Here is a 24994-nt window from a genome sequence, read left to right as displayed (position 1 = left end):
GAATGGCATAAAACCATTTCTAATGCTCTCAGTCATTTACTTGAAAGAATCACGGGTAGCTATTACTTTTTGTCACGTTTTATATATTGCTTAGTTTAACAAATTCATGTTTATTTGTTTTTGTTTGGTTTTTTTCTGAGACAGGGGCTCACTATGTTGCCCAGGCTGGTCTTGGACTCCTGGCCTCAAGTGATCCTCCCACCTCATCTGTGAAAGCCTGTGGTACTTTGTCGATAACTTTGTAACAGTAAAGCTAGTTGTATTTTCTTATGGGCTCACATTTACTTGTTAAAGAAAGATACTTTAGGCGGGGCATGGTGGCTCACGCCTGTAATCCCAGCACTTTGGGAGGCTGAGGCGGGTGGATCACGAGGTCAGGAGATCGAGACCATCCTGGCTAACACGGAGAAACCCCGTCTCTACTAAAAATACAAAAAATTAGCCGGGCGTGGTGGCGGGCGCCTGTAGTCCCAGCTACTCAGGAGGCTGAGGCAGGAGAATGGCATGAACCTGGGAGGCAGAGCTTGCAGAGAGCCGAGATCGCACCACTGCACTCCAGCCTGGGCCACAGAGCTAGACTCTGTCTCAAAAAAAAAAAAAAAGATACTTTAAGTGGTCTTAGACTAGTCAACAAGGAATTCAAGATATGTCAACGAAGAATTAAAGAACAAGATTGCCCAAAGGTATAAAAGCCACTGGATGTGCGTAACTGGTTGTCATTTATTTGTTGCTTAGCGTGTGTTCCAATATTGACTTATGCTCTGCTTTGGGCTGAGGTTGGAGGCTGGTTTTGGTTTTTTTAAGACACACAGCTGATGTTTGGATTGCCTTTTGAGTGCTGTCCTTCCCTGTGTTCGTGGACAGCTCTAACAGACATCTTTCTCTCCAGGCGTGAAGGAGTTTTTTGAACACATTGAGCGAGAAAGGGCCAGAGACGTGGACCACATGGTCCGGTGGTATCTTGCCATTGGACCACTGCTGACCAAAGTTGAGGGCCTGGTCGTCCACACCAACACAGGCAAGGCCCCCAAGCTGGCCTCCTACTACAAATACTGGGAAAAGAAAATTTATGAGGTCCTGACAAAGCTCATCCTGAAGTAAGTTCATCTTGTTGCGTGTTTTAAAATGGTGTGTGTAGATTAAAACTGTTGACAAACATGGACAGTTAGAGGGGGTGGCAAGGTAGAGAATGAAAATCAGTTGGATGGTCAGACAGCTTTCTGACAGAAGGTCACTCACAGAATGGAGGCATGACCTTCATGATCTCATTAGGCCCCTCAACATTCCAAAAGAGAAAGGATCCCTCTCCCCACTTCAACTGTCTGAAAGCCATCGTGAGCCTGTGTTCAGCTGGCAACAGAGAATCGCTGTCACTCAATATTGACCAGAATCCCAGAGGACTCTCTTGTTCATGTTGAGAGTGACAGACGTGAAGGACACACGGCCCATTCCTCGCTGATTTCAAGTCAACCCCTAGTTAGCGCGGTCTGTGCGTGTTGAATGCCTGTTGCATGTGCCAGCCTCTGACACGCCAGACTCTGTCCCTTCCCTCCTGGGCCTCACCCTCAGCAGCTCATCCAGACCAGCTGGAAGCTGAGTGCCTGGGCCCATTCACGTTGGTGGCCCACAGACTGTTCTGGGGTGTGAGGCTGACAGTTTAGGATCATTCTAGGAAACCAGCCTGTGAAATCCATCACTGTTACCGTCATGTCTATATTGTCAAGACCAGTGTTCATTTTATCACGCAATGTCTTCCTTATGAAGGGAACTCCAGAAGAAATGACTCTAGTTCTTTCTTTGACCCCAGCCTCACATTTTTCTTTTCTTTCTTTTCTTTTTTTTTTTTTTTTTTTTTTTTTGAGACAGGGTCTAGCTCTTTTGGTCGCCCAGGCTGGAGTGCAGTGGCGTGATCTCGGCTCACTGCAAGCTCCGCCTCCCGGGTTCACACCATTCTCCTGCCTCAGCTTCCCAAGTAGCTGGGACTACAGGCGCCCGCCACTACGCCCGGCTAATTTTTTGTGTTTTTAGTAGAGACGGAGTTTCACCGTGTTAGCCAGGATGATCTCGATCTCCTGACCTTGTGATCCGCCCGCCTCGTCCTCCCAAAGTGCTGGGATTACAGGCATGAGCCAGTGCGCCCGGCCACCCCACCTGACATTTTTCTTTTTCACTTTTTGCTTTCATTTTCTTGTCCAGTTTTTAAGCGATACGGACTCTGTGAATTGTTGACTTCATAGCTTTCCCTTTCATGTTGGCTGCTAGGAAGCTTAGAACCAAATTTGTGGCCTAAATGCAGCAAGCGTGTAGGTATCTATGATTCGCATTTTAGTCTCATCCGAGCACATAGGAAAGCTCACCTTGCACCATATTCTGTGCTGGACTCTTTCCAATTCTCATCCCTGTTTTACAGAGGAGGATACAGAATCTTGGCAGGTTAAGTGACTTGCCTGGGACCACACAGCCAGTAAGAGAAAGGGCTGGGATTTGAACCTGGGCAGTCCGACTCCAGTATCATTTCCTGAAATGGTGTCTGATTAGTGTCTTCTTCCTTTCTTATTTTACCTCACTTTGATTTTAGGATCTCTTACCGCAGCTAAAGTATCTGCTAAAAATCTCTTTTGGAATAATACACTGAAAAATAAAACAAAAACCTATGGTCTTCTTGTTTTCTGGACCCAGTTTGGCAAACTTCTCTAAGTTGATCCTTTAAATAACTCTGTATTCTATGTATTTCATTTATTCTCTGTTACTGCTTTTAACTTAGATTCCTAAAGCAGTCCCTTACATGGAGTTACCTCCTATAGTGTTTCCCTTACTAATATGCTATTTTTTTTTTTTTTTTGAGACGGAGTCTTGCTCTGTTGCCCAGGCTGGAGTGCAGTGGCGCAATCTGGGCTCACTGCAACCTCCGCCTCCTGGGTTCACACCATTCTCCTGCCTCAGCTTCCTGAGTGGCTGGGACTACAGGCACTCACCACCACGCCCAGCTAATTCTTTTGTATTTTTAGTAGAGACGGAGTTCCACTGTGTTAGCCAGGATGGTCTCGATCTCTTGACCTCGTGATCCGCCTGCGTCTGCCTCCCAAAGTGCTGGGATTACAGGCGTGAGCCACCGTGCCCGGCCCTGCTATGTTTTCTTTTGATCCATTTATTAACTCATTCATTCATTTGTTCATCCATCCATCCATCATCCATCCATCCATCTATTCATTCACTCATCCATCCACACATCTGTCCATCCATCCATCCATCCATCCATCCATCCATCCATCCATCCATCCAAACATCCATCCAAGGTTTAGTAAAGCCTGCCCTGTGCTGGCTGTTGGATTAGACTCTGGTCACAGACAAGGCCCTGTATCCTTGCAGTTTCTCTAACCTCAGAGAGAAGGCAGGACACAGGGAAACAGACATAAAAGAGATGAGTTCTGTAAAAAATAAAGCAGCACAGTGTTCTGGGGAGAGAATGGAGATGCTGCTGTAATTGGGTGTCAAGAAAGGCCACGGAAATGCCACATTTTAGTAGAGACCTGAAGATGAGGAGTGAGCTGAAAGGGGGAAGAGCTTTCTGGGGAAGCCAAAAACTGCTGTGAAGACCCACAGGTGGGCCTTTGGTCAGTGGAAGAAACAGAAAGAAGGAAAGATGAGATTGAAGGAGGGGATGAAGCTGGAGAGGCTGGTAGAGGTGGATCAGGTCACAGGGAGCCTGGAAAGCCACAGCAGGGAGCTTGCATTTTATCTAGACAGCCATGGGAGGCTGCTGGAGTGTTTTCAGCTGGAGAAAGAGGAGGAGAGGGAGGGAGAGAGAAACAGGGAGAGGGATTGAGAGAGAGAGGTAGAGAGAAAGGGAGAGGGAGAGAGAGAGAGAGATAAGGAAGGGGGGAGTGGGAGAGAGGAAGGGAGAAGCCTGGAGAGGGAGAGAGAAACAGGAAGAGGGAGAGAGAAAGGGGAGAGAGAGAAGAGAGAAGGGGAGGGAAAAGGAGAAGGAGGGAGGGAGAGGGTGAGAGAGGGAGGTGGAGTGAGAGGGAGAGGGAAACAGAAGGGAGGAGGGAGAGGGAGGAGTTAGATATTTTTGTTTCGTTTTGTTTTTTGAGACAGGGTCTTACTCTGTCACCAAGGCTGGAGTGCAGTGGCATGTTCACGGCTCACTGCAGCCTTGACCTCCCTGTCTCAAGCAATCCTCCCACCTCAGCCTCCTGAGTAGCTGGGACCACAGGCGTGTGCCACTATGCCCAGCTAATTTATTTTTATTTTAGAGACAGGGTCGTGCTGTGTTGCCTAGGCTGGTCTCAAACTCCTGGGCTCAAATGATCCTCCCACCTCAGCCTCCCAAAGTGCTGGGATTACAGATGTGAGCCACTGCGCCCCGCTAGATGTTTTAAAATAGTGTCTCTGGCTGCCATGTGAATTACTGGATGGGGGTGGGCAGGGGGAGGGGAAGCAGGGAGACTGGCCTGGAGGCTGATGAAGTTTCATCCCTGGGTGTCACATCTACTTTGGTCCTGGAAAGTATGGACCCGGTGACGCAGGCTGGCTGGGGATGTGAGTGCTCCTTTTTCCTTACCAGAGTTGAGCAGCTTTTGGAAGTCATTATTATTTAACTATTTTCCAACCAAAAGGTCTTCAGTTTTCCAAAAGTGGAAATGAACTATTTGTATAAATTTAGTACAAAAAAAGAGTATTTTAAGTAAGACTCACTCCAGCCTGTCTAGGACAGCCTCGCAGTATGCCATTGCCTGTGCCTGTGATTTTTGTGGTCCTGATCGTTTCCATCAATTGCTTGGTGTATTTCACTCTAGTGAAATACTCTCTGAGTCTTTCTCATCAACCCCTCTTAGGAACTTGCAGTCTTTTAATTCTTTGATCCTTGGAAATGTCCCTCTGTTCTACACTGAAACCATTCTGACGGCGCCTGAGATCATCCTTCATCCCAACACAAATGAGATCGACAAGATGTGCTTCCACTGTGTCCGGAATTGCGTGGAGATCACCAAGGTAAGAGCGGAGGTGCCTGCGTCCTTGGTCAGATGGTGTCTCAGGATGCCTCTGCCTCCCAAAGTGCTGGGACTATAGGCGTGAGCCACTGCCTGCAGCCCAAGGTGGAATTCTTGACTTCCTGCCTTGTGACTTGATCATCCCCCAGTTTTCCCCACTTCAGGAAATGGCACCAACATCAAACCAATTGCTTGAGCCAGAAACTCATCCTTGTTTCTTCTTGTCTCACCCAGCCCTGCCCAGCCCATCAGCAAGTCCTCCAAACATACCTCCTATCTGTCCTTTTCTCTCCTGTCCCCCCAGTACCTTCCTATCCCAAGTGGCCATCACCCCTCTCCTGGACTGTTGCAGTGACGTTCCACCAATCCATTCTCCACCACAGGTGGTCAGAATTACCAGGTGCAGTGGCTCACGCCTGTTATCCTAGCACTTTGGGCGGCTGAGGTGGGAGGATTGCTTAAGCCCAGGAGTTCCAGACCAGCCTGTGCAACATGGTGAGACCCCCATCTCTACCAAAACTAAAAGAAATTAGCTAGGCGTGGTGGTGCACAGCTGTGTTCCTAGCTACTTAGGAGGTTGAGGCAGAGGATTGCTTGAGCCCAGGAATTCAAGGGTACAGTAAGGTATGGTTGCACCACTGCACTCCAGCCTGGGCAACAGAGCAAGACCGTGTGTCTAAAACAACAACAACAACAACAACAACAACAACAACCAACAAATCATTTCATGTCATCCCTGGTGTAAACTGCCCCCACCCACCCCATGACTTAATTACACTTAGAACATAATCCAAATATCTTTCTGTGGTCTATGAGGCCCCGCCATGCTCTAGCCCCTGGCTGCCTTTCTGATCTCAGTCCTACGAGGATCTTGCTCCCTCATGCTGCAGCTTGACTGGCTGCCCGGTTGTGCCTCCAGCAGGCACCATGGATTCCTCTTGCAAGGATTTCCGTAGCTGTTCCCTCACCTGGAACATTCTGCTCTCCCTTCTTGTCCTCTCTCTCCCGTCACCCCCATCCCATCTTCTTCCTACTGCATACCACTCTCCGACCTTTTCTTATTTTTTCCCTTGCTTATTTATCTATTGATCCTATCAGGCCACTAGAATGTATGATCCATGGGAATACAGACCTTGAGTGTTTTGTTCCCTTTAGAATCCCCAGCACCAAGAACATCTGGCACATAGTTGGTTCTCAGTAAATGTTTGTTGAATGAACATCTGCTGGCAGATAACCCGAAGTTTATGTCTTACCCCAAATTGGAAAATAGAGCCGTCTTTGTAGGTGTGGGGCGCCACCCCCCAGCACACTGCATCTTCCTCTTCATTTGGCTTGTTCAGCAAGTCAGACATGTTTCAGGCATTTTTAGGGGCATAAAAATAAGTATAGAAATCAGAAGAGGGAATTTCATTTCACTGTACTTAAAAATTGATGAATAAGGCCGGGCGCAGTGGCTCACGCCTGTAATCCCAGCACTTTGGGAGCCAGAGGCAGGCAGATCATGAGGTCAGGAGATCGAGATCATCCTGGCTAACATGGTGAAACCCCGTCTCTACTAAAAATGCCAAAAATTATCCAGGCGTGGGGTTGGGTGCCTATAGTCCCAGCTACTCGGGAGGCTGAGGCAGGAGAATGGTGTGAACCCAGGAGGCAGAGCTTGCAGTGAGCTGAGACTGCGCCACTGCACTCCAGCCTGGGCAACACAGCAAAACTCCGTCTCAAAAAAAACAACAAAACAAACAAAGAAACAAAAAACAGAGCCTTAACTCTACAGCAGGGAGATGTCAAATTAGCAGATTTGTTCTGGGACACTAAGCAGTCAATTTGCCTGAATGTGTGTTTTTTCCTCTGTAAATATGGAAATAAAGTTTTTTTTATTCATCCATGGTGTAGTTGGCTTTTATTTCATAACAAGCCACTTCAAAACTTACTGGCTTAAAACAGTGATCATTTAGCTGTGGGTTCTGTGGGCTGAGTTCTGCTGAGCGGTTCTTCTGGTCTTGGCTGGGCTCACTCATGTGTCTAGCAGTTGATGACCTCAAGCACAGCTCTGATGGGCGGGGGTGGGGGTTCTCTTGTGTATGGCCTTTCATAGTGTAGTAGACCAGCTCGAGCTGGTGGTTGCAAGGTTCTGAGAGCATGAGAGCAGAAGCTGCAGGGCTTTCTTGAATCCTTGGTTTGAATTCGTATAATACCATGTCCGCCCCTTTCCATTGGTCAAGTTAAGTCACAAGGCTCGCTCTGGAAGGGAAATAGGCTCCATCTCTTGATGAGAGGAACGAAAGATTATGGTAATTTTTGAATCTCAAATAATTTATTAATAATAAAGTGATTTTCCATTACTGGCAAGACTTATTACTGAATACTAATATGTACGTTGGAGGCAAAATAGATACTAAAATACTGTCTTTTCTCCTAATTCTTACTTTGCCAGCATTTTGTTCGTTGGATGAATGGCAGCTGCATAGAATGCCCCCCTCAGAAGGGGGAGGAAGAAGAAGTTGTTATAATAAACTTTTACAATGATATCTCTCTGAACCCTCAGATAATTGAACAAGCTGTTATGATCCCCCAAAATGTCCACAGGATTCTAATCAATCTTATGAAGTATCTACAGAAATGGAAGCGGTATCGACCTCTCTGGAAATTGGACAAAGCTATTGTGATGGAGAAATTTGCCGCCAAGAAACCTCCTTGTGTGGCATATGATGAAAAGTTGCAGTTCTATTCCAAGATAGCCTATGAGGTTATGCGCCACCCTCTAATTAAGGATGAGCATTGCATCAGACTTCAGCTCGGGCATCTGGCAAACACAGTGCAGGAAAATGCCAAGTCCTGGGTGATTTCGCTTGGAAAACTTCTCAATGAGTCAGCAAAAGAGGAGCTCTATAATCTCCATGAAGAGATGGAGGTACTCAATCGCTGTGTGTAATTGAAACTACTTTTCGTGTAAGTTGGGTCTTCATTTGCACCGTTACTGTTTTTTCTGTGTTTGCTTAGTGTTCTTTGTACTTTCTGTTATAGCACCTGGCCAAAAACCTTAGGAAGATCCCCAATACCCTTGAAGATCTCAAGTTTGTCCTTGCAACAATTGCAGAAATTAGAAGTAAATCTCTAGTCATGGAACTAAGATATAGGGATGTCCAGGAGCGATACCGTACCATGGCAATGTATAACCTCTTTGTAAGTCAACTTGTATTTTCTTATGCATTTAACAATTGGATTGACCACTAACGACCCTTTTCAGAAATGCTTCTCAAGTATATTGACATTGATTCGTTTTCAAATAAGTGACTTTAATACGTCGTAAATGTAAAGCAATGCCACAGTTACTTAGAATAATGAAAATATATTTTTCAATCTGTATGGCTCAAATGGATTGATCTGTAACTATACCATTTCCATTCTCCCTCTTCCTTTCTTCTTTTTTTTGTGTTAATTTCCTTTAATAGATAAAGAGCTCTTGCAAAAATGATAAGAAGAGAGTGAAAGATTTAAGATGATAAAAGAAACTGGTAGAAGATAATTCAATTAGTTTTGCTTTGTTTAGGGTTGTTGAATTTGGCTTCTCAGGATCTTTCAAAGTCATGGATGAGTTTTAGGGGGTCTGGGTTCCCCCTGAAATTGTATGGAAGTTTTATATGCTGTACATTTTTCTGATGATGAAAGAAACTCAAATTTTTGGCCCAGGTCTACTGTGCAGCAAGGGCATTTGTGAGCTCCACATCCTAACCACTAGGCTGCAAGGGGCCTGGCGTTTGAAGCAGTCAAGCAACAGAAATGCTGAAAGACAAACTTCATGCAAATCCTGATTTATTCATAGCAATTTGTTTCTCTTCTCTAGTTTGTATTTCTCCCTCAGCCAGGTAGATTTTTTTTTTTTTTTTTTTTTTTTGAGACGGAGTCTCGCTCTGTCGCCCAGGCTGGAGTGCAGTGGCATGATCTCGGCTCACTGCAAGCTCTGCCTCCGGGTTCATGCTATTCTCCTGCCTCAGCCTCTCGAGTAGCTGGGACTTCAGGCACCCACCACCACACCTGCCTAATTTTGTTTGTATTTTTAGTAGAGACAGGGTTTCACCCTGTTAGCCAGGATGGTCTTGATCTCCTGACCCCGTGACCCACCCACCTCGGCCTCCCAAAGTGCTGGGATTACAGGCGTGAGCCACCGTGCCCGGCCTAGCCAGGTAGATTTTTGTCAGACTTTGCTTCCCTGGTTTACATCACAGAAATAATAGAAGAATCACTGTAACGAAGGATTTTGCACTAAGTGTGCAATGGGTCACACACACAAAATGAATCAGAATGTCAAATTCCAGCAACAACAAAAATAACAAAACGACAACAATTGAGATTTTGATTGTGATCGCATTGATCCTGCAGCTTAATCTGTGCTAATGGACATCCCGTAGTAGTGAGTTTCCCCATCCATGAACATGTTCTCTCTCTATTTAGGTCTTTAATGTCTCCCTGTAAAGATTTATAATTTTCCCCATAGAGGCCTTACCTATTTTTTGCTAGATTTATTCCTAGCTACTTGATATTTTTAGATGCTCTTGTAATTGGTATGTTTAATTTTTATTTTAATTATTTTATTTTTTATTGTTATAGAGAAAGAAATTGATATTTGCATTCTACTTTTTTATGATCAGTAATTATTAATTTTAATAATTTATCCACAGAATACTTTGGATTTTCTAGGCACACCATTTTATAAACTGTGAATATTGACAGTTTCATTTCTTTTTAATTTTTAAATATTTTGTTTCTTTTTCTCACCTTATGACTCTAGCTAGGAATTCCTGTACAAGGTTGGATGAAAGGGGAGGTAGGGGAAATCCGTGTCTTGTTCTTGATCTCAGAGGAAAAGCTTTTGGCACTGTATCATTAAATATGGTAATTGCTGTGTGGTTTATTAGATTCACTCTAATACAATAAGAGAAATATACAGTTGTGTATATTTAACACAATGGGGATATGTTCTGAGAATGTGTCAGTGGGCAATTCCATAATTGTGCAAACATCGTGGAATGTACTTAAACAAATCTAGATGACATAGCTACTACACACCTAGGCCATATCGTAGAACCTATTGCTCCTAGGCTACAGTCCTGTCCAGCATGCACTGTACTGAATACTATAAGCAATGTAATCTAATAGTAAGTATTTGTGTATCTAAACATATCTAAACATAGAAAAGGTACAGTAAAAATACAATATTATAATCTTATGGGAATACTGTCATATATGCAATCCATTTTTGGCCCAAAACGTCATTTTGTTGCTCTTTGATCTTTGACAAAAGACCAATGACTGTCTTTGGTCATTGTCCCTGGTTCCTGACGCAAAGCTTCCAAAACACTTGTAATTTCCTGAGTGATAGGGGTCACAGGAACATCTTTGATTACAATATTGTTCTTTGTCCCTGGTTCCTGGCACACAGCTTCTCAAATCCTTGGACTCTGGAGTGATAAGAGTGTCTTTTGTATGCAAGTGAAATGACTGGTGGCTGGGAGCCCTAGACAGTTCAGCGTGGGGGCTGGTTGCCAGAAAGATCAAGGCATAAATTATTTAGAGGTTTGGAACTTTCAGGCGCCCATCCTCACCACCCTTGGGGAGGGAAGAGGGGCTGGAGATTGGAGATCAACAAAGGCCAGTGATCTAATCAGTCATGCCTGTATAATGAAACCTCCATGAACATCCCTAAATGGTGGGATTTGGAGAGCTTCCAGGTTGTTGACCACACCAAGGTGCTGGGAGAGTGGTGTGCTCAGAGAAGGCCTGGAGGCTCTGTGCACCCCCCAACCCCATACCTTATCTTATGCATCTCTTTCATTTGGCTGTTCCTGAGTTGTGTCTTTTATAATAAATCAGTGATGGTAAGTAAAGTGTCCTTCTGAGTTCTGTGAGCCATTTCAGCAAATGGTCAAACGTGAAGGAGACGTGTGTGGGGGAACCCCTGATTTTGTAGCCAGGTTGGACAGAAGTCTGTGTACCCTGGGCACCTAATACTTGCAACTGGCATCTGAAATGAGGGCAACCTTATGGAACTTGTGCCTGCATTTCTATTGAGTATAGGCCTAGACCTGAAGTTGCTGGGTTATAGGAATCCACATGTTCAGCTTTACTAGATTCTGCTAGTTTTCCAAAGTGATGGCACCCCTTGACATCCACACGGCATGAATAAGGGTTTCAGTTGCTCCGTCTCCTTACAAACACTTAGTTTATTGAGCTTTTGGAAACACCAACTTTGGTTTTTTTTATCCCTTCTATGTGTGGATGTTATTCCATCATCTTCTGGCTTCTATTGTTTTGATGGATTAAAGTTGACTGTTAGTCTTTTTGTTGCTCCCTTTCAAGGTAGTCTAGTCTAACTAGTTTTGTTTTTTTTTTGGTCTGCTTTTAAGATTTGTTTTTCAGTCTTTGGTTTTCAGCAGTTGTAATACGATGTAACTAGGTTCTTTTGTTTTGTTTTGTTTTCTCCTGATTGAGATTTGTAGTCCATTCAAAATCTGCAGGCTGATGTCTTTACCTAGTTTTGGAAAATTAATAGTTTTTGCCTTTTTTTTTTTCCCCTTCTGGGACTCCAATTCCACATATGTTGGACCTTTCTACAATACCCTGTACACTTTACATTCCTTTCTGCCTTTTCTTTCTGTGGTTTATCCTAATACTTTGACCTAAACTTTAAGTTCATTAATTTTCTATTTATTTATGTCTGATCTGGTTTTCCTGGTTCCTTAAACAATCCTTTGAGCTCTTAATTTCAGGTGTTGTCATTATCCATCCTAGAATTTCCATTTTAAAAACAATTTCCTGTGCTCTACCAAAATTCTCAATTTTGTTTTTGTCTTTTGTTTCCTTTACTCTATTAAATAAAAATTATTTTAAATTGTGTGTCTTATAAGTCTCATGATCGTTTATGTTGTCTGTGAATCTCTTGGTTTTGTTTAAGTTCTTTCATGTCTTTATATGGCTGGCATTTCTAATTGAGTTCTTAACAGCATATGTGATAAATTGGAGAGAGAGGATTGGAGGCATTGGATGATGTTATATTTCATCAGAGGAGATTTATTTTTGCTTCTAACAGACACCACAACTGGGTACATTAGCATGATAAACTAACCGTATTCTAATCAGAGATTAAGTTGATTTGAAGCTGGGCTTTAGTTTATGAAGGGCTTATCTCTCTGTAATATCTCTATCTCTCTCTCTTTTTTTTTTTTTTGAGATGGAGTTTCACTCTTGTTGCCTAGACTGGAGTGCAATGGCACAATCTCGGCTCACTGCAACCTCCGCCTCCTGGGTTCAAGTGATTCTCTTGCCTTGGCCTCCTGAGTAGCTGGGATTACAGGCATGCGTCACCACCCCAGCTAATTTTGTATTTTTAGTAGATACAGCGTTTCTCCATGTTGGTCAGGCTGGTCTTGAACTCCTGACCTCAGGTGATCCGCCCGCCTCAGCCTCCCAAAGTGCTGGGATTACAGGCGCAAGCTGCCGCACCCAGCCTCTATCTCTTAATTTTTAAAAATGATTTTATACTGATTTTATTTTAATTATAAAATTTGACTTTAATATTTATTTTTATTTTACTTTATTTTTTTGAGTCAGAGTCTTGCTCTGTCGCCCAGGTTGGTGTGCAGTGGTGTGATCTCGACTCACTGCAACCTCTGCCTCCCAGGTTCAAGCGATTCTGCCACCTCAGCCTCCTGAGTAGCTGGAACTACAGGTTCCTGCCACCACGCCTGGCTAATTTTTCTATTTTTAGTAGAGAATGGATTTCACCATGTTGTCCAGGCTGGTCTCGAACTCCTGACCTCAGGTGATCCACCCGCCTCGGCCTCCAAAAGTGCTGGGATTATAGGCGTGAGCCACCGTGCCCAGCCTAATATTTCTTTTTAAAATTTCTTTTTCTTTTTATATTTACAGAGATGCAGTCTCACTATGTTGCCCAGGCTGGTCTCAAACTCCTGAGCTCAAGGGATCCTCCTGCCTCAGCCCCCCAAAGTACTGGATTACAGGCATGAGCCATGTAATCCCAGTCTGGCCATGTCTGGCCTTAATATTTCAATCAGCTTTTGAGTTGGTTTGAATTACCTATAGCCTCCTGCTGCCACAAGCAGAAGTCCGTGGGAGGTAACTTTGACCATCAATTTCAATTCCAAATTGCTGATCATTTATTGTTTATTGTGTTTTTTGTTTCTCCTAATTAGCCTCCTGATGCAGAGAAAGAACTGGTTGATAAGATTGAGAGCATGTGGTCCAATCTGTTTAATGATTCAGTGGATGTGGAGCATGCTCTTGGGGACATAAAGAGAACTTTCACAGAGGTACCTTTTAAATTTCACTTCCTGAGTAAAGATATTGAAAAATGTATTTGGGCTAAATTAATGTAACCTCTTTTTTCTCAGATTACTCGAGGCGAAATAATGAACTACAGAGTTCAGATAGAGGAGTTTGCAAAGCGTTTTTACAGTGAAGGCCCTGGTTCTGTTGGTGATGATCTTGATAAAGGTAAGAATGTTCCCGTTGGTCTTACTGAGCGATCTGAGTGTCAAATGTTTGAGTATGTTTTGCTTAAGAATTTTATGGCAAGTGATTATTGTGCCGTGATTTAAATATTTATTTCTTCCTCAAATACTTTTTTCTTGGCTCATTTTAGTGGTCACATAAAAAAAAAAGCTAGATTAACGCGACTCATTGATTGTTGAGTGCCTGCTACCTGAAGGTGTTGAGAGAAGTGCCAAGGAGCAGCCTCTCCTCCTGCAGGGGATACAGAGGTCTCTGCCGCAGCTCAGAAATCTTAAACACCAGCAACTGCCTTTACAAATGCAGCGTCTTATCCATCCAACTGCCTCTCTAATGCCTGTTACATTTATTCTTTGGATTCAGATGCTTGTCCTCTGCCCTTCACATCACATAGGCTAAAATGGTGACAAGATAAAAATACTAAAATTCTTTTTTTTTTTTTTTTAAACAGAGTCTCGCTCTGTCACCCAGACTGGAGTGCAGTGGCACAATCTCAACTCACTGCAACCTCCACCTCCTGGGTTCAAGTGATTCTCCTGCCTCAGCCTCCTGAGTAGCTGAGACTACAGGCGCGTGCCACCACACCTTGCTAATTTTTGTATTTTTAGTAGAAACGGGGTTTCACCATGTTGGCCAGGCTGGTCTTGAACTCCTGACCTCAAGTGATCCTCCCGCCTCAGCCTCCCAAAGTGCTGGGATTACAGGCCTGAGCCACTGAGCCGAGTCCTAAAATTCTTATTCTAAAGAGAATTTGGGAAATACCATGAGACAAAAAAATACCATGAGACAAACCAAAGACTGCTATGGCTTCCAAAGAAACAGGTGACGTTTATTTAAGGATGCTCAAAAAAGGCATCTGGGAAATGTGGCATTTGGGCAGATGATTGTGAGCAGGGATGTAGTGACGTAGAGTGGTAGTGGTCATTGGAATTGGGGGAGAAGCATAGAACTGGGAAGTTAGAGTGGTAGGGGAGTTATCAGTAGGACGATGACGTTCTCAAGGGGGCAGCAAAGGATGGTGATGTCAACCACAACATAGACCACCTCAGATTCCTTTAAAATAGTCTCATTTCTGAATGACCTGGTTGTGAGAATTAGACACAATTTTCTAACTGGAGGAGACTGTAGATGTCATTGGTTTTTTGGTTTTAGTTAGAATGGTGCCATGATTCTAAATTTGTCTTCCCGTGTGGTTTATGAGGATGAAATTATAATTGAGGTACATTATGCATGATTTCTTATTCAATTTTGTACACCTTAAAATTGTATTTATTTATTCATTTATCGGTGTATTTATTTACTAGGAGTAGAGCTTTTAGGTGTTTATGAAAGAGAGCTGGCAAGACATGAAAAGAGCCGTCAGGAACTGGCTAACGCTGAGAAACTTTTCGATCTTCCTATTACGATGTACCCAGAGCTGCTGAAAGTGCAGAAGGAAATGAGTGGGCTGAGGATGATTTACGAGCTCTACGAAGGACTAAAGGTGAGCATCTCCCCAAAAGCGAAGGACTCAAGCTCACCGTAGGGGATGCAGGAATTACTTAGGCCCTGCAGACTTTGATGCCACCGTAATAATGAGCCTGGGTCCGACTTTGTGGAAACGCTCATTTCGGCCGCAGGGAAGGGGGATGGGTAGTGATTGCTTATGGGCACAGGGTTTCCATTTGGGATGTTGGAAAAGTTCTGGAAATAGTCTGGGTGCGGTGGCTCACACCTGTAATCCCAGCACTTTGGGAGGCCAAGGCGGGTGGATCACCTGAGGTCAGGAGTTCGAGGCCAGTCTGGCCAACGTGGTGAAACCCCGTCTCTACTAAAAATCCAAAAGTTAGCCAGGTACAGTGGCAGGTGCCTATAATCCCAGCTACTCAGGAGGCTGAGGCAGGAGAATCATTTGAACCTGGGAGGTGGAGGTTGCAGTGAGTCCAGATTGTGCCATTGCACTCCAGCCTGGGCGACAAGAGCGAAACTCCATCTCAAAAAAAAAAAAAAAAAGTTCTGGAAATAGATAGTGGCAGTGGCTGCCTGACATTATGAAAGTACTTGATGCCATGGAATTGTACATTTTATTTTTGTTTTTGAGACAAAGTCTCGCTCTACCACCCAAGCTGGGGTGCAGTGGTGTGATAATAACTCACTGCAGCCTCAAACTCCTGGGTCGAAGTGATCCTCCTGCCTCAGCCTGCAAAGCATTCGGGACTACAGAGGTGCACCACCATGCCCGGCTATTCTTTTATTATTTTTAGTAGAGGCAATGTCTCACTATGTTACCCAGGCTGGTCTGGAACTCCTGATCTCAAGTGATCCTCCTGCCTTGGCCTCCCAAAGTGCTGAGATTACAGGCATGAGCCATTGCACCCAGCCTGGAATTATGTATTTTAAAATGGTTGAAATGACAAATTTTATTTTTTATGTATTTTACCATCATCATAGAAAAGAAAACTCTCTTTGGAGGTCAAGGGCTTGGTTAAGGCATGGGGTAAACTGTTTAGTTGCAAACGGAGATTAAAAGTTGCCGTGTCAGCCTGGTGTGGTGGCTCATGCTTGTAATCCCAGCACTTTGGGAGGCTGAGGTGGGCAGATTACTTGAGGCCAGGAGTCCGAGACTAGCCTGGGCAACAAGGCGAAACCCCGTTTCTACTAAAAAAATACAAAAAAAGTTCCGGGCACAGTGGCTCACACCTGTAATCCCCGCACTTTGGGAGGCAGGGCAGGTGGATCACTTTAGGCCAGGAGTTCAAGACTAGCCTGGCCAACATGGCAAAACTCCATTTCTACTAAGAAATACAAAAATTAGCCAGATATGGTGGCACATGCCTGTGATCCCAGCTACTTGGGAGGCTGAGGCACAAGAATCGCTTGAACCCGGGAGGCAGAGGTTGCAGTAAGCTGAGATTGCGCCACTGCACTCCAGCCTAGGTGACAGAGTGAGACTCTGTCTCAAAAAATAAAAATAAAAATAAAAGTTGCAGATGTCATGTCATTTGGGTGCCTCTCATTGGTATATATTTCCCATGCAAATTCATGCTATTCATTCATTTATCTATTGACTGAGTTCTTTATAGCTCAGTGCTGTGCTGGTTGGAGTGTGGGGTCCAGAAAAGGAGTCATGTCTGCCTGTTCCTGCCCTTCTTGAGCCCCCAAGGGAGACTGACTATGTTAGTCTGGGTTCTTGAGAAACAGAATCAATAGGAGATATGTGTATGTATATCTATATCTGTCTATATCTAATCTGTATCTATATCTAATCTGTATACCTGTATCTATATCTAATCTACGTCTGTATTACATTGTCTAATCTATATCTATCTGTATCTAATCTATACATCTAGTTCTAATCTATATCTAATGTATATCTATATATCCCTATCTAATCTATACCTATATCTATGAGATTTATGATGAGGAATTGGCTCCTGTGATTATGGAGGCTGAGAAGTCCCACGATCTGCAGTTGGCAGGCTAGAGACCCAGGAGAGCTGATGGTGTAGATTCTAGTCTGAGTCCAAGTCCGAATGCAGGAGAACACTGACGTCCCAGCTTGAAGACAGTCAGGCACAGAGGTTGCATTCCACCTTCCTCAGCCTTTTGTTCTATTCAGGCCTGCAGTGGATTGGGTGAGGCCATCCACGTTGGGGAGGGCCACCTGCTTTACTCAGTCCCCCGATGCAAACGCTCATCTCACTCAGTATCTCTCACAGACACACCAGTGTCCACTTGACACACAGGATTCACCTTCACACCGATATGTGAACAAATAGACACGCCACCAGGATGTGTGCTGGAAATGAGGTGGACAGAGTCCTGAGATTGCAGAGGAGGAAGGAGAGTGGCCCACTGGCCCAGGGAGTGCTGCTAAAGAGGTGGCCTGTGAGTGAGGCTCTGAACCAGAACAGGCTTTTGCCTGGTACAGAACAAGGCTTTCCAGGCAGAGCGTTGGGCAGGAGCAGAGACAGGAGATTTGAAGTTGCGTCGTGTGTCCCTAACCTTTCCTCCAGACTGGTGGCTTTACCAACCATGGATGCACCAGAAAATGGGGTCGGGATGTGCGAAGCGGCTGGTGGAGATGAAGCCGTCAGAAGGGACTCTGGAGGCAGCCGGGGGATTGCAGGCAGGGGGTCCTTTAGGAGGTCACTGCCCCAGTGCTGGCAGAAGGGATGGCAGCTTGCATTTTAGGACAATTATAGAGGGAATAGAGAGGAGAGAAGATTCCAGAGACGGGGTGGAAAGTGATGAGACCTGGTGTCTGCACCAGGCAAAAAATTCATAAAGTGAAAAACATACCCTCAGCTTTTAAAAGGAAAGGTATCATGGGAACTGAGAACAACCACACGATGTCGAAATAAGTGGTTTTTAAATGTTTAATTTTTCTGGGTTCATAGTCGGTGTCTGTATGGGATACATGAGATGTTTTGACACGGGCATGCAATGTGTAGTAATCACATCACGGGGAATGGGCTGTCCATCCCCTCAAGCTTTTATCCTTTGTGTTACAAACAATCCAATTATGCTCCTTTAGTTATTTAAAAATATACAATTATTATTAACTATAGTCACCCTGCCATGCTATCAAATACTAGGTCTTATTCATTCTGTTTTTTTTTTTTTTTCTGTAGCAAAGTAAGCATTTTTAAAAATCCAATATTGAGACATAGCTTGGTCCACCCACCCTACTCTGGTCTGTGGAAGTTAAGGGTCATTTCATCACCTAGAGTGATTTCTACTCTTCTTGAAATTTATTTTTTCCTAGCAATTGCTTTTCAAAGTTGTGTGTTGAGAAGAGTCTCAGTGACACACTGGGTGGCTCCTGGGAGGCCAGGCGGGGACTGTCTTCATAATCCCAGGGGATCCTGGGGTGGCAGCGGTGCAGGCTGGGAAGCATGGGTGCATTCTGGATCTGGTTTGCAGGTAGAGTCAGTGGGATCTCCTGGAGGTGTGCATGTGGGATGTGAGAGCAAGAGAACAAGGGAAGACTCCATGGTTTTTGGCCTGAGGAGCTGGAAGGGTAGAGTCACTCTTAAGGGAAGACTCCAGGAAAAGAAGGTTTGGGGGCGGTGGTGAACATCAGGAATTCAGGGCGAGGTGGTGTCTGCTGGACGCTCCTGTGGTGATGTCAAGGAAGCAGCACTTGGATGTATTTGTCTGGAGCTCAGAGGAGAGCTGGAGGTGTGAATTGGGAGTGTCCAGGTACGGACGGTACTGAGCCAGCAGTTCACATGGGCTCACCTGGTGCCTTTGTTTCCTGGGGCTGCCAGAACAAATGATTACGAATACAGACCAGGAGGCTGAAAACTCCTCACACTTCTAGAGGCCAGGAGTGCAAAATCAAGGTGTCTACAGGGCCGTGCTCACTCTGGAGGCTCCAGGAGAGGCTCCTTCTTGCCTCTTCCAGCTCCTGATGGCTTCTGACTGTCTCCAGTGTTCCGTGGTTTGCGGCTGCGTCGCTCCTGTCTCTGCCTCCCTCGTCACATTGCTGTCTTCCCTCTGTGCCTCTGTCTCTGTTTTCTCTTCTTATACGGACACTGGTCATTGGATTTAGGGCCTGCTCTAATCCAGTATGACCTCACGCTAACTACACCTGCAAAGACCCTCTTTCCAAGTAAGGCTTCATTGTGAGGTTCTGGGTGGATGTGCATTTTCGGGGGACGCTATTCAGCCCGGTACACTTGGGAGTGGGGTTGGTGGAGGAGAGGAGGGAGGTCTGAGCCTGGGTCTCTCCAACATTAAATGCCATGAGAATATGTCCCTAAAAAAGGAAAGATGAGGAGGAGGAGGAGTGGCCCAGGTGGTGGGAGAACAAACAGGTGAGTGTGACTCTTGGAAACGTGTTTCCAGGAGGTAGGACTGGCCAATTGCACCAGATGCTGCTGATAGACAGTGAGAAGAGGATGGAGGATTGACCACAGTATTGCACATCGCGGAGGCCACTGGTGACTGCAACAAGAAAGTATCAATGGAGTGTGGCCGTGGAAGCCTAAATGGAGCGAGTCCAAGGTGTTTCCCCGAGAGAAGAGAAAGCATGGTCCTTGCAGAGACTTCTGCATGAACGTTCATAAACGGCATTGTTGATAATAGCCCAATACTAGAAACAACCCAAATACCCATTAAGCGAATGCGTAAATAAGCTGTGGCTCATCCACACCACAGAATACTACTACTCAGCAAGGTAGAGGATTGAACCAGTTATGAGCGCATTCACGCAACGACATGGGCGACTCTCAGAATTGTCATGCTGAGCGAAAGAAGCCAGATACAGAGGAATGCATATTGTATTATTCCATTCATATAAAACCCTGGAAAATGCAAACAAATTTATGGTGGCAGAACACAGATCCGTGGTTAACTAGGGGTAGGGACAGGAGGAGAGGGATGGGAGGGGTTATGACACAGGGAAATGGGGCAGCTTTTGAGGGTGATGAATGAGTTCGCTATCTTGATTGTGGTGGTGCTTTCACAAGCATGCACATCTGTCAAAACTTTGCAGACTGTACCTTTAGTTATGGACAGCTTATTATATACCAGTTAATCCTCAATAAAGCTGTCAGAAAAACAGGCCAGGTGTGGCGGCTCATGCCTGTAATCCCAGCACTTTGGGAGGCTAAGGCAGGAGGATTGCTTGAGCCCAGGAGTTTGAGGCCAGCCTAGGCAAACTAGCAAGACCCCCTATCTCTGCAAAATAAAATAAAACATATCCAGGCCTGGTGGTGCATGTCTGTAGTCTCAGCTACTCAGGAGGCTGAGATGGGAGGATCACTTGAGGCCAGGAGGTTGAGGCTGCAGTGAACTGTGATCACACCATTGCGCTACAGCCTGGGTGGCAGCGAGACCCTGTCTCAAAAAAAAAGTAATTTTTACATTAAATCTCAGGAAAATATAACACAGAAAATCTTCTCTTTACAATCATCAAGTAGGAACATGTTTTATTCTCACTTCTTAGCTTCAACCTGATGGTTTGTAAACAGATTCTTGGACTAGTGATCTAAAGTGTAAATATTTAGTAACCTTAGCTGCTTTTATCAGGAAAAAGAAGCAAGTTATGACAGCACCTGAATGAAGTACATCCTGTAAGACCCACACAACTCCCTGATTTAGAAAACACCTGTTACTTACTTTATACCTCTCACTGTTGTCTTTAGAAACGGAAGATGTATTTCTGGATCCCACACATCCTCAGATACAGCATTATTTTTGCAAAAGCTTACAAAAAGTGGAATTCTTTTCTTGTTGTTTTAGATCCTCGTAGTCAACCCCTTGTTTGTGAATTTCAGGTAGTTGTAGATAGATGGGTAATACTTTAAAATATCTGAACGTGACTAAGACTCAAGAACTTGCTCTCCTTGTTGCATTTCCAAAGGGGTCTTTGTTGATGGAGCTGTTTCTTGCATGTTTCCAGGTTGCGAAAGAAGAATGGTCTCAGACCCTTTGGATCAACCTGAATGTGCAGATTCTCCAGGAAGGAATTGAAGGTTTTCTCAGGGCTCTCAGAAAGCTACCTCGGCCAGTCCGTGGCTTATCAGTGGCCTACTACTTGGAAGCGAAAATGAAGGCATTCAAAGACTCGATTCCTTTACTTCTTGACTTGAAGCACGAGGCACTAAGAGACAGGTTTGTTTTGTCCTCTGTCTGCGGATGTGAAAGTGTGGGAGGAGCTTTTAGTTAAAATTGTTTCCCTCAGTACATTATCTTTGGTCTGATGATGAAGCACACAATTTCAACAATGCCGCAGGGCTATACGTGGGCACGACACAGTTCTATAATGTTGTTTCTATGTAAAGTGTCTGTAAAACTGTCAACCACAGGATTCTTTTAAAAAAGAAAGATCCCAGCAGGTGCAAAGTGGCATTTGCAGTTGCTTTTCTCGAAGATTTAAAAAAATATAGTAAGTGGCCTTGATCAGCCCCGTCCAGCAGACATCAAAAGGGACTCACATATGTAATTTACAGTTTTTTAGCTGCTACAGTAAAATAGTAAAAACAGGTGAAATTAATTTTAATAGTACATTTTAATTAACTCAATATATCCCAAACATTATTTCAACATGTAATCAACATGAAGCATTTATTCATGAGATATTTTACATTCTTCTTAAAAAATATGTCAAAGTGCAATGTGTGTTTTACATCTATAGCCTATGTCAACCTGGGCTTGCCTCGTTTCGAGTGCTCCATAGCCACGTGTGGCTTGTGGCCGCCTTACTAATGGGATAGCCAGCCCTGTGGGTGGGACAGAGGGGGCATGGGTCTGTGTTTATTTGGTGATGGCGCCACACAGACACAAATTAGTAGGAGTTACAGTCCTAATTTTTGAGTTATGCTCCCGCTCGTGTGTTCCTCTATTCCTCTGTCATGTTTTCCAAAGTGTGGTCATCTAGTCATGCCACGACATCAAATGAGTTCATTTTCCCTAGTGAGAAAGTCATCCCTTCTTTGGTTCCCTTCCTATCCTTGAATTCACATGGAGAAAGTCTCTTGTAAGTGCTAGCTTGTCTTCAACACCTGTTACACCCGTCTCTCCCTCTCAACAAGGAGCAGGCAGCCCTCAGGTCCCAGTGATGTGGGGTCTCAGCCCTCTTTTCACTGTCTGCTGTCTTCCCTGGAGCACTCACTTTTACCTTTGCAGACTTCAGTTTCCTCATCTGTAAAACTAGATAGAAGTAGGCATTTTCTAGCTAAAGTTCCCGGTTTTATGATCCCATAACCCAGTGTTTCTCAAACTTTGGTCCTTTGTCATCGTTTTTGTCAGATCTGAGTATCATCTATGCTGTCATGGCTTTATATATTTCTTCCTATCAGTTTCTTTTTTATGAAAATGAATGTTATTCTAAAAAGAAACTTACACCACCACTGTAAAGAGAAAACCAAAAGCTTTTGCCAGAAATAGAACGTAATTATATATATAAAAAAAACTAGCTCAAAACAGTCTCCTGTCTCTGAGCCAGAGGCCTTCGCTCTAAGAAAGGTGAATGACCCTGGGGAGGGGCTAAGGACACAGCGTAAGAATTAAAGAAAGAGGAAAGAAGCACGAAAGGTGGCTTGCCAGTCAAAACAGGTTTATTTTAGAGAAAACAAACCTGAGAGGGGATTCTGGCCAAGTTAGGTCAGAGCCACACTCTCTTATAGACTAAGAGTTTTTAAGGATTTAGGGTGGGAGAGTTCATCCGAGGCTTGGACTGCTTCTGCGTCTCTTTGTTGTGCTTATCTGGGAGGGAGAGTTGTGTGTCTATTCCCATGCATTTTTCTGCAGCTGCAGGCATACCCGCCAAGTCTGCTTTTAGCTCCCCTATCTTAGTGCACCTGAAGGGAAATGAATGTGCTTATTAAGGTCCACTGTTTTACTGGGGCCCATTGTATGAGGGTGAAGTTTGGCAGTTACCCAAGAGACTTCCTCCTCTCCTCCCTCTGTGCCTGAGCTGTCTTGTCTATGTTTTCCTGTCTGCTCTTTCTGGCGACTTGTAGTTAGAAGAGAAATTATTTCCTTAAAATGCATGGGCTGGAAAGGGAGCTGGACCTTAAAGTGGTGGTGTTTGTCCAAGATCAGGGTGTTCCTGCTCTGTCACACAGAAGCACAAAGAGGAGACTTTCCCTTCGATGTAATTTACTGTAATTGAAAGGACTGGGCGGGAACTGGAGAGGGAATCACTCTCTCCAAGTGACTCAGGGCTGTGTCATGTTGAGTGTGGACCCTCTAACTGACCACCAGGGTTATGTCACAGGCTGGCCCCAGGTCTGCTCTGCCCACATGCAGTCCATCAATCGCTGTGACATGGGTTTTGCGAAACAGAAAGATTTATTTGCAAGGCCGCCAAGCAAGGAGGCAGGCGAGCAGCCCTGACATCTGCCTCCCTGAAGACGAGGCTTAGGGATGTTTAGGCGTTAGGGGAGTGGGGTGGTCGAAGTCGAGGGGGAAGGTGGTTGGTGGTGGGAAAAAGGAAGTCACAGGTTCATTCTGAGCAAGTGTAGCTGGGGTTCACAGCATTTCACAGGACATAGGCACAGAAAGTGGGGGCATTGGCATGGCCTGAGGGTGGAGTTTTTGGCCTTCCAACGTCAAAAGGCCACCTCTGGGGCACTTGCACAGGCCCACTTGAAAGGTCAGTGGTCTCAACCAGTTGGAACTGGACAGAGGAGTTGGCTCAACTTCCTGAAAAACAACCAAAGTGACCATCGCCATAGTGACCTGTGAATGTTATCCATAGTAGCCAGTGAAGGTTAAGTTTCAGCGTTCAGTGGTGAGGCCTTCAGCTTCACGGGAAAGGGGGAAAAAATAAAAAGCAAGTGACCATGAGTCACAGAGCAGGCACTGATGACACCTACCCCTCAGTTTCAGTTCTGACACCCTCCTTCCTGTCAGTGCTGTGCTAGGCCAGGGGGTTCGGAGACGAATGAACCAGTAGGGCCTCCTTTCTGACCATTTCCATGGCCGCGTGCGCACGCGTGTGTCTGTGTGTTTACAACACTCAGTGATTCAACACTTGCCGCTCACGTGCTGGGTACGTGGTGTTCTGCTGTCTAGAGTCATGCTTAGCTGCCTTACTCACACCCATTCCATATACACAGAACTAAAGCATGGGCAAATTCACAGGCCAAATGCAAACTTAAAGGAAGGCCAGTCAGGTGAAGAGCAGAGCTGCCCCCGTTGTGTCTGTGTGCACAGGAGTCTGCCCCGACTGTCCCGTCTGAATGGGCCCCTTCGTACCTCCTCTGGCACGCTGCAGTTTTCTCATAGTACTCAAAACCCTGTGTCATTATTTAATTTATATATTTGTTTATTGTTTGTTGATTGTCTCCCTAAGTAAGTGGCAGGTTCCCTGAAGCTAGGGGCCTTGCCCTTGGTATAACTGTGTACCCCAGTCCACTGCCTGGCACGGAGTCAGCACTGAAATATTTGTCAAATACTTGAGCGCTCATAATTGACATGAGGCTCACAAAAAGGCTGAGTGATTCAACAGAGGTTGAGGTCATTGGTCGAGAGACTATGACAGAAGCAGTTCCCAATAATTAAAAGTTGTGTATTTTATGAGATGGCCATGAAGACTAGTGTATATAGTATTCTGTGAGACATTGTTTTCAGGTTTAACTCTGGAGGCCAGTGGGATTTTGGAGAACTTTGGGAATATATTTCCAGTGATGTCCTCATGTTTCAGAATTTCATTATAAGAAGTTTACAAAATGAGATTTGTCCTGTGATTTAAATGGGAATAATTGAACTCTCACTAAATTCAGTAAGCATAAAGATGTGAATGCTGACGTGCTTTCAGGCACTGGAAAGAACTTATGGAAAAAACATCTGTCCTTTTTGAAATGACCGAAACGTTCACCTTGGAAAATATGTTTGCTATGGAGCTGCACAAACACACGGATGTTCTCAATGAGATTGTCACAGCAGCAATCAAGGAGGTTGCCATTGAGAAGGTAAGACTTCAGTTAAAAACGGGCTGGAGAAAACAGTCTTTTTTAATTTAAAGAGAAAATAGGGAG

At 44.6% G+C, this 24994-nt stretch overlaps 1 protein-coding gene across 1 annotated transcript in view; it reads left to right on the top strand.

Annotated features, from left to right (window-relative positions):
• The window catches only part of DNAH10 (dynein axonemal heavy chain 10), a 168361-nt gene that overhangs the window by 39867 nt on the left and 103500 nt on the right, over positions 1-24994 (top strand). Inside the window, exons 18-26 of the mRNA XM_032168329.2 lie at positions 890-1097; positions 4839-4995; positions 7429-7905; positions 8019-8177; positions 13205-13321; positions 13403-13505; positions 14825-15003; positions 20911-21122; positions 24775-24928. Of these exons, the coding sequence (XP_032024220.1) occupies positions 890-1097; positions 4839-4995; positions 7429-7905; positions 8019-8177; positions 13205-13321; positions 13403-13505; positions 14825-15003; positions 20911-21122; positions 24775-24928 (1766 nt within the window). The remainder of the gene's footprint in view (positions 1-889; positions 1098-4838; positions 4996-7428; positions 7906-8018; positions 8178-13204; positions 13322-13402; positions 13506-14824; positions 15004-20910; positions 21123-24774; positions 24929-24994) is intronic.

Source organism: Hylobates moloch, unplaced genomic scaffold, assembly GCF_009828535.3.
Source record: "Hylobates moloch isolate HMO894 unplaced genomic scaffold, HMol_V3 SCAFFOLD_12, whole genome shotgun sequence".
Lineage (NCBI taxonomy): Eukaryota > Metazoa > Chordata > Mammalia > Primates > Hylobatidae > Hylobates > Hylobates moloch.
Note: the sequence above shows the minus strand (reverse complement) of the source record. Positions and strands in the feature narration are given on the sequence as shown.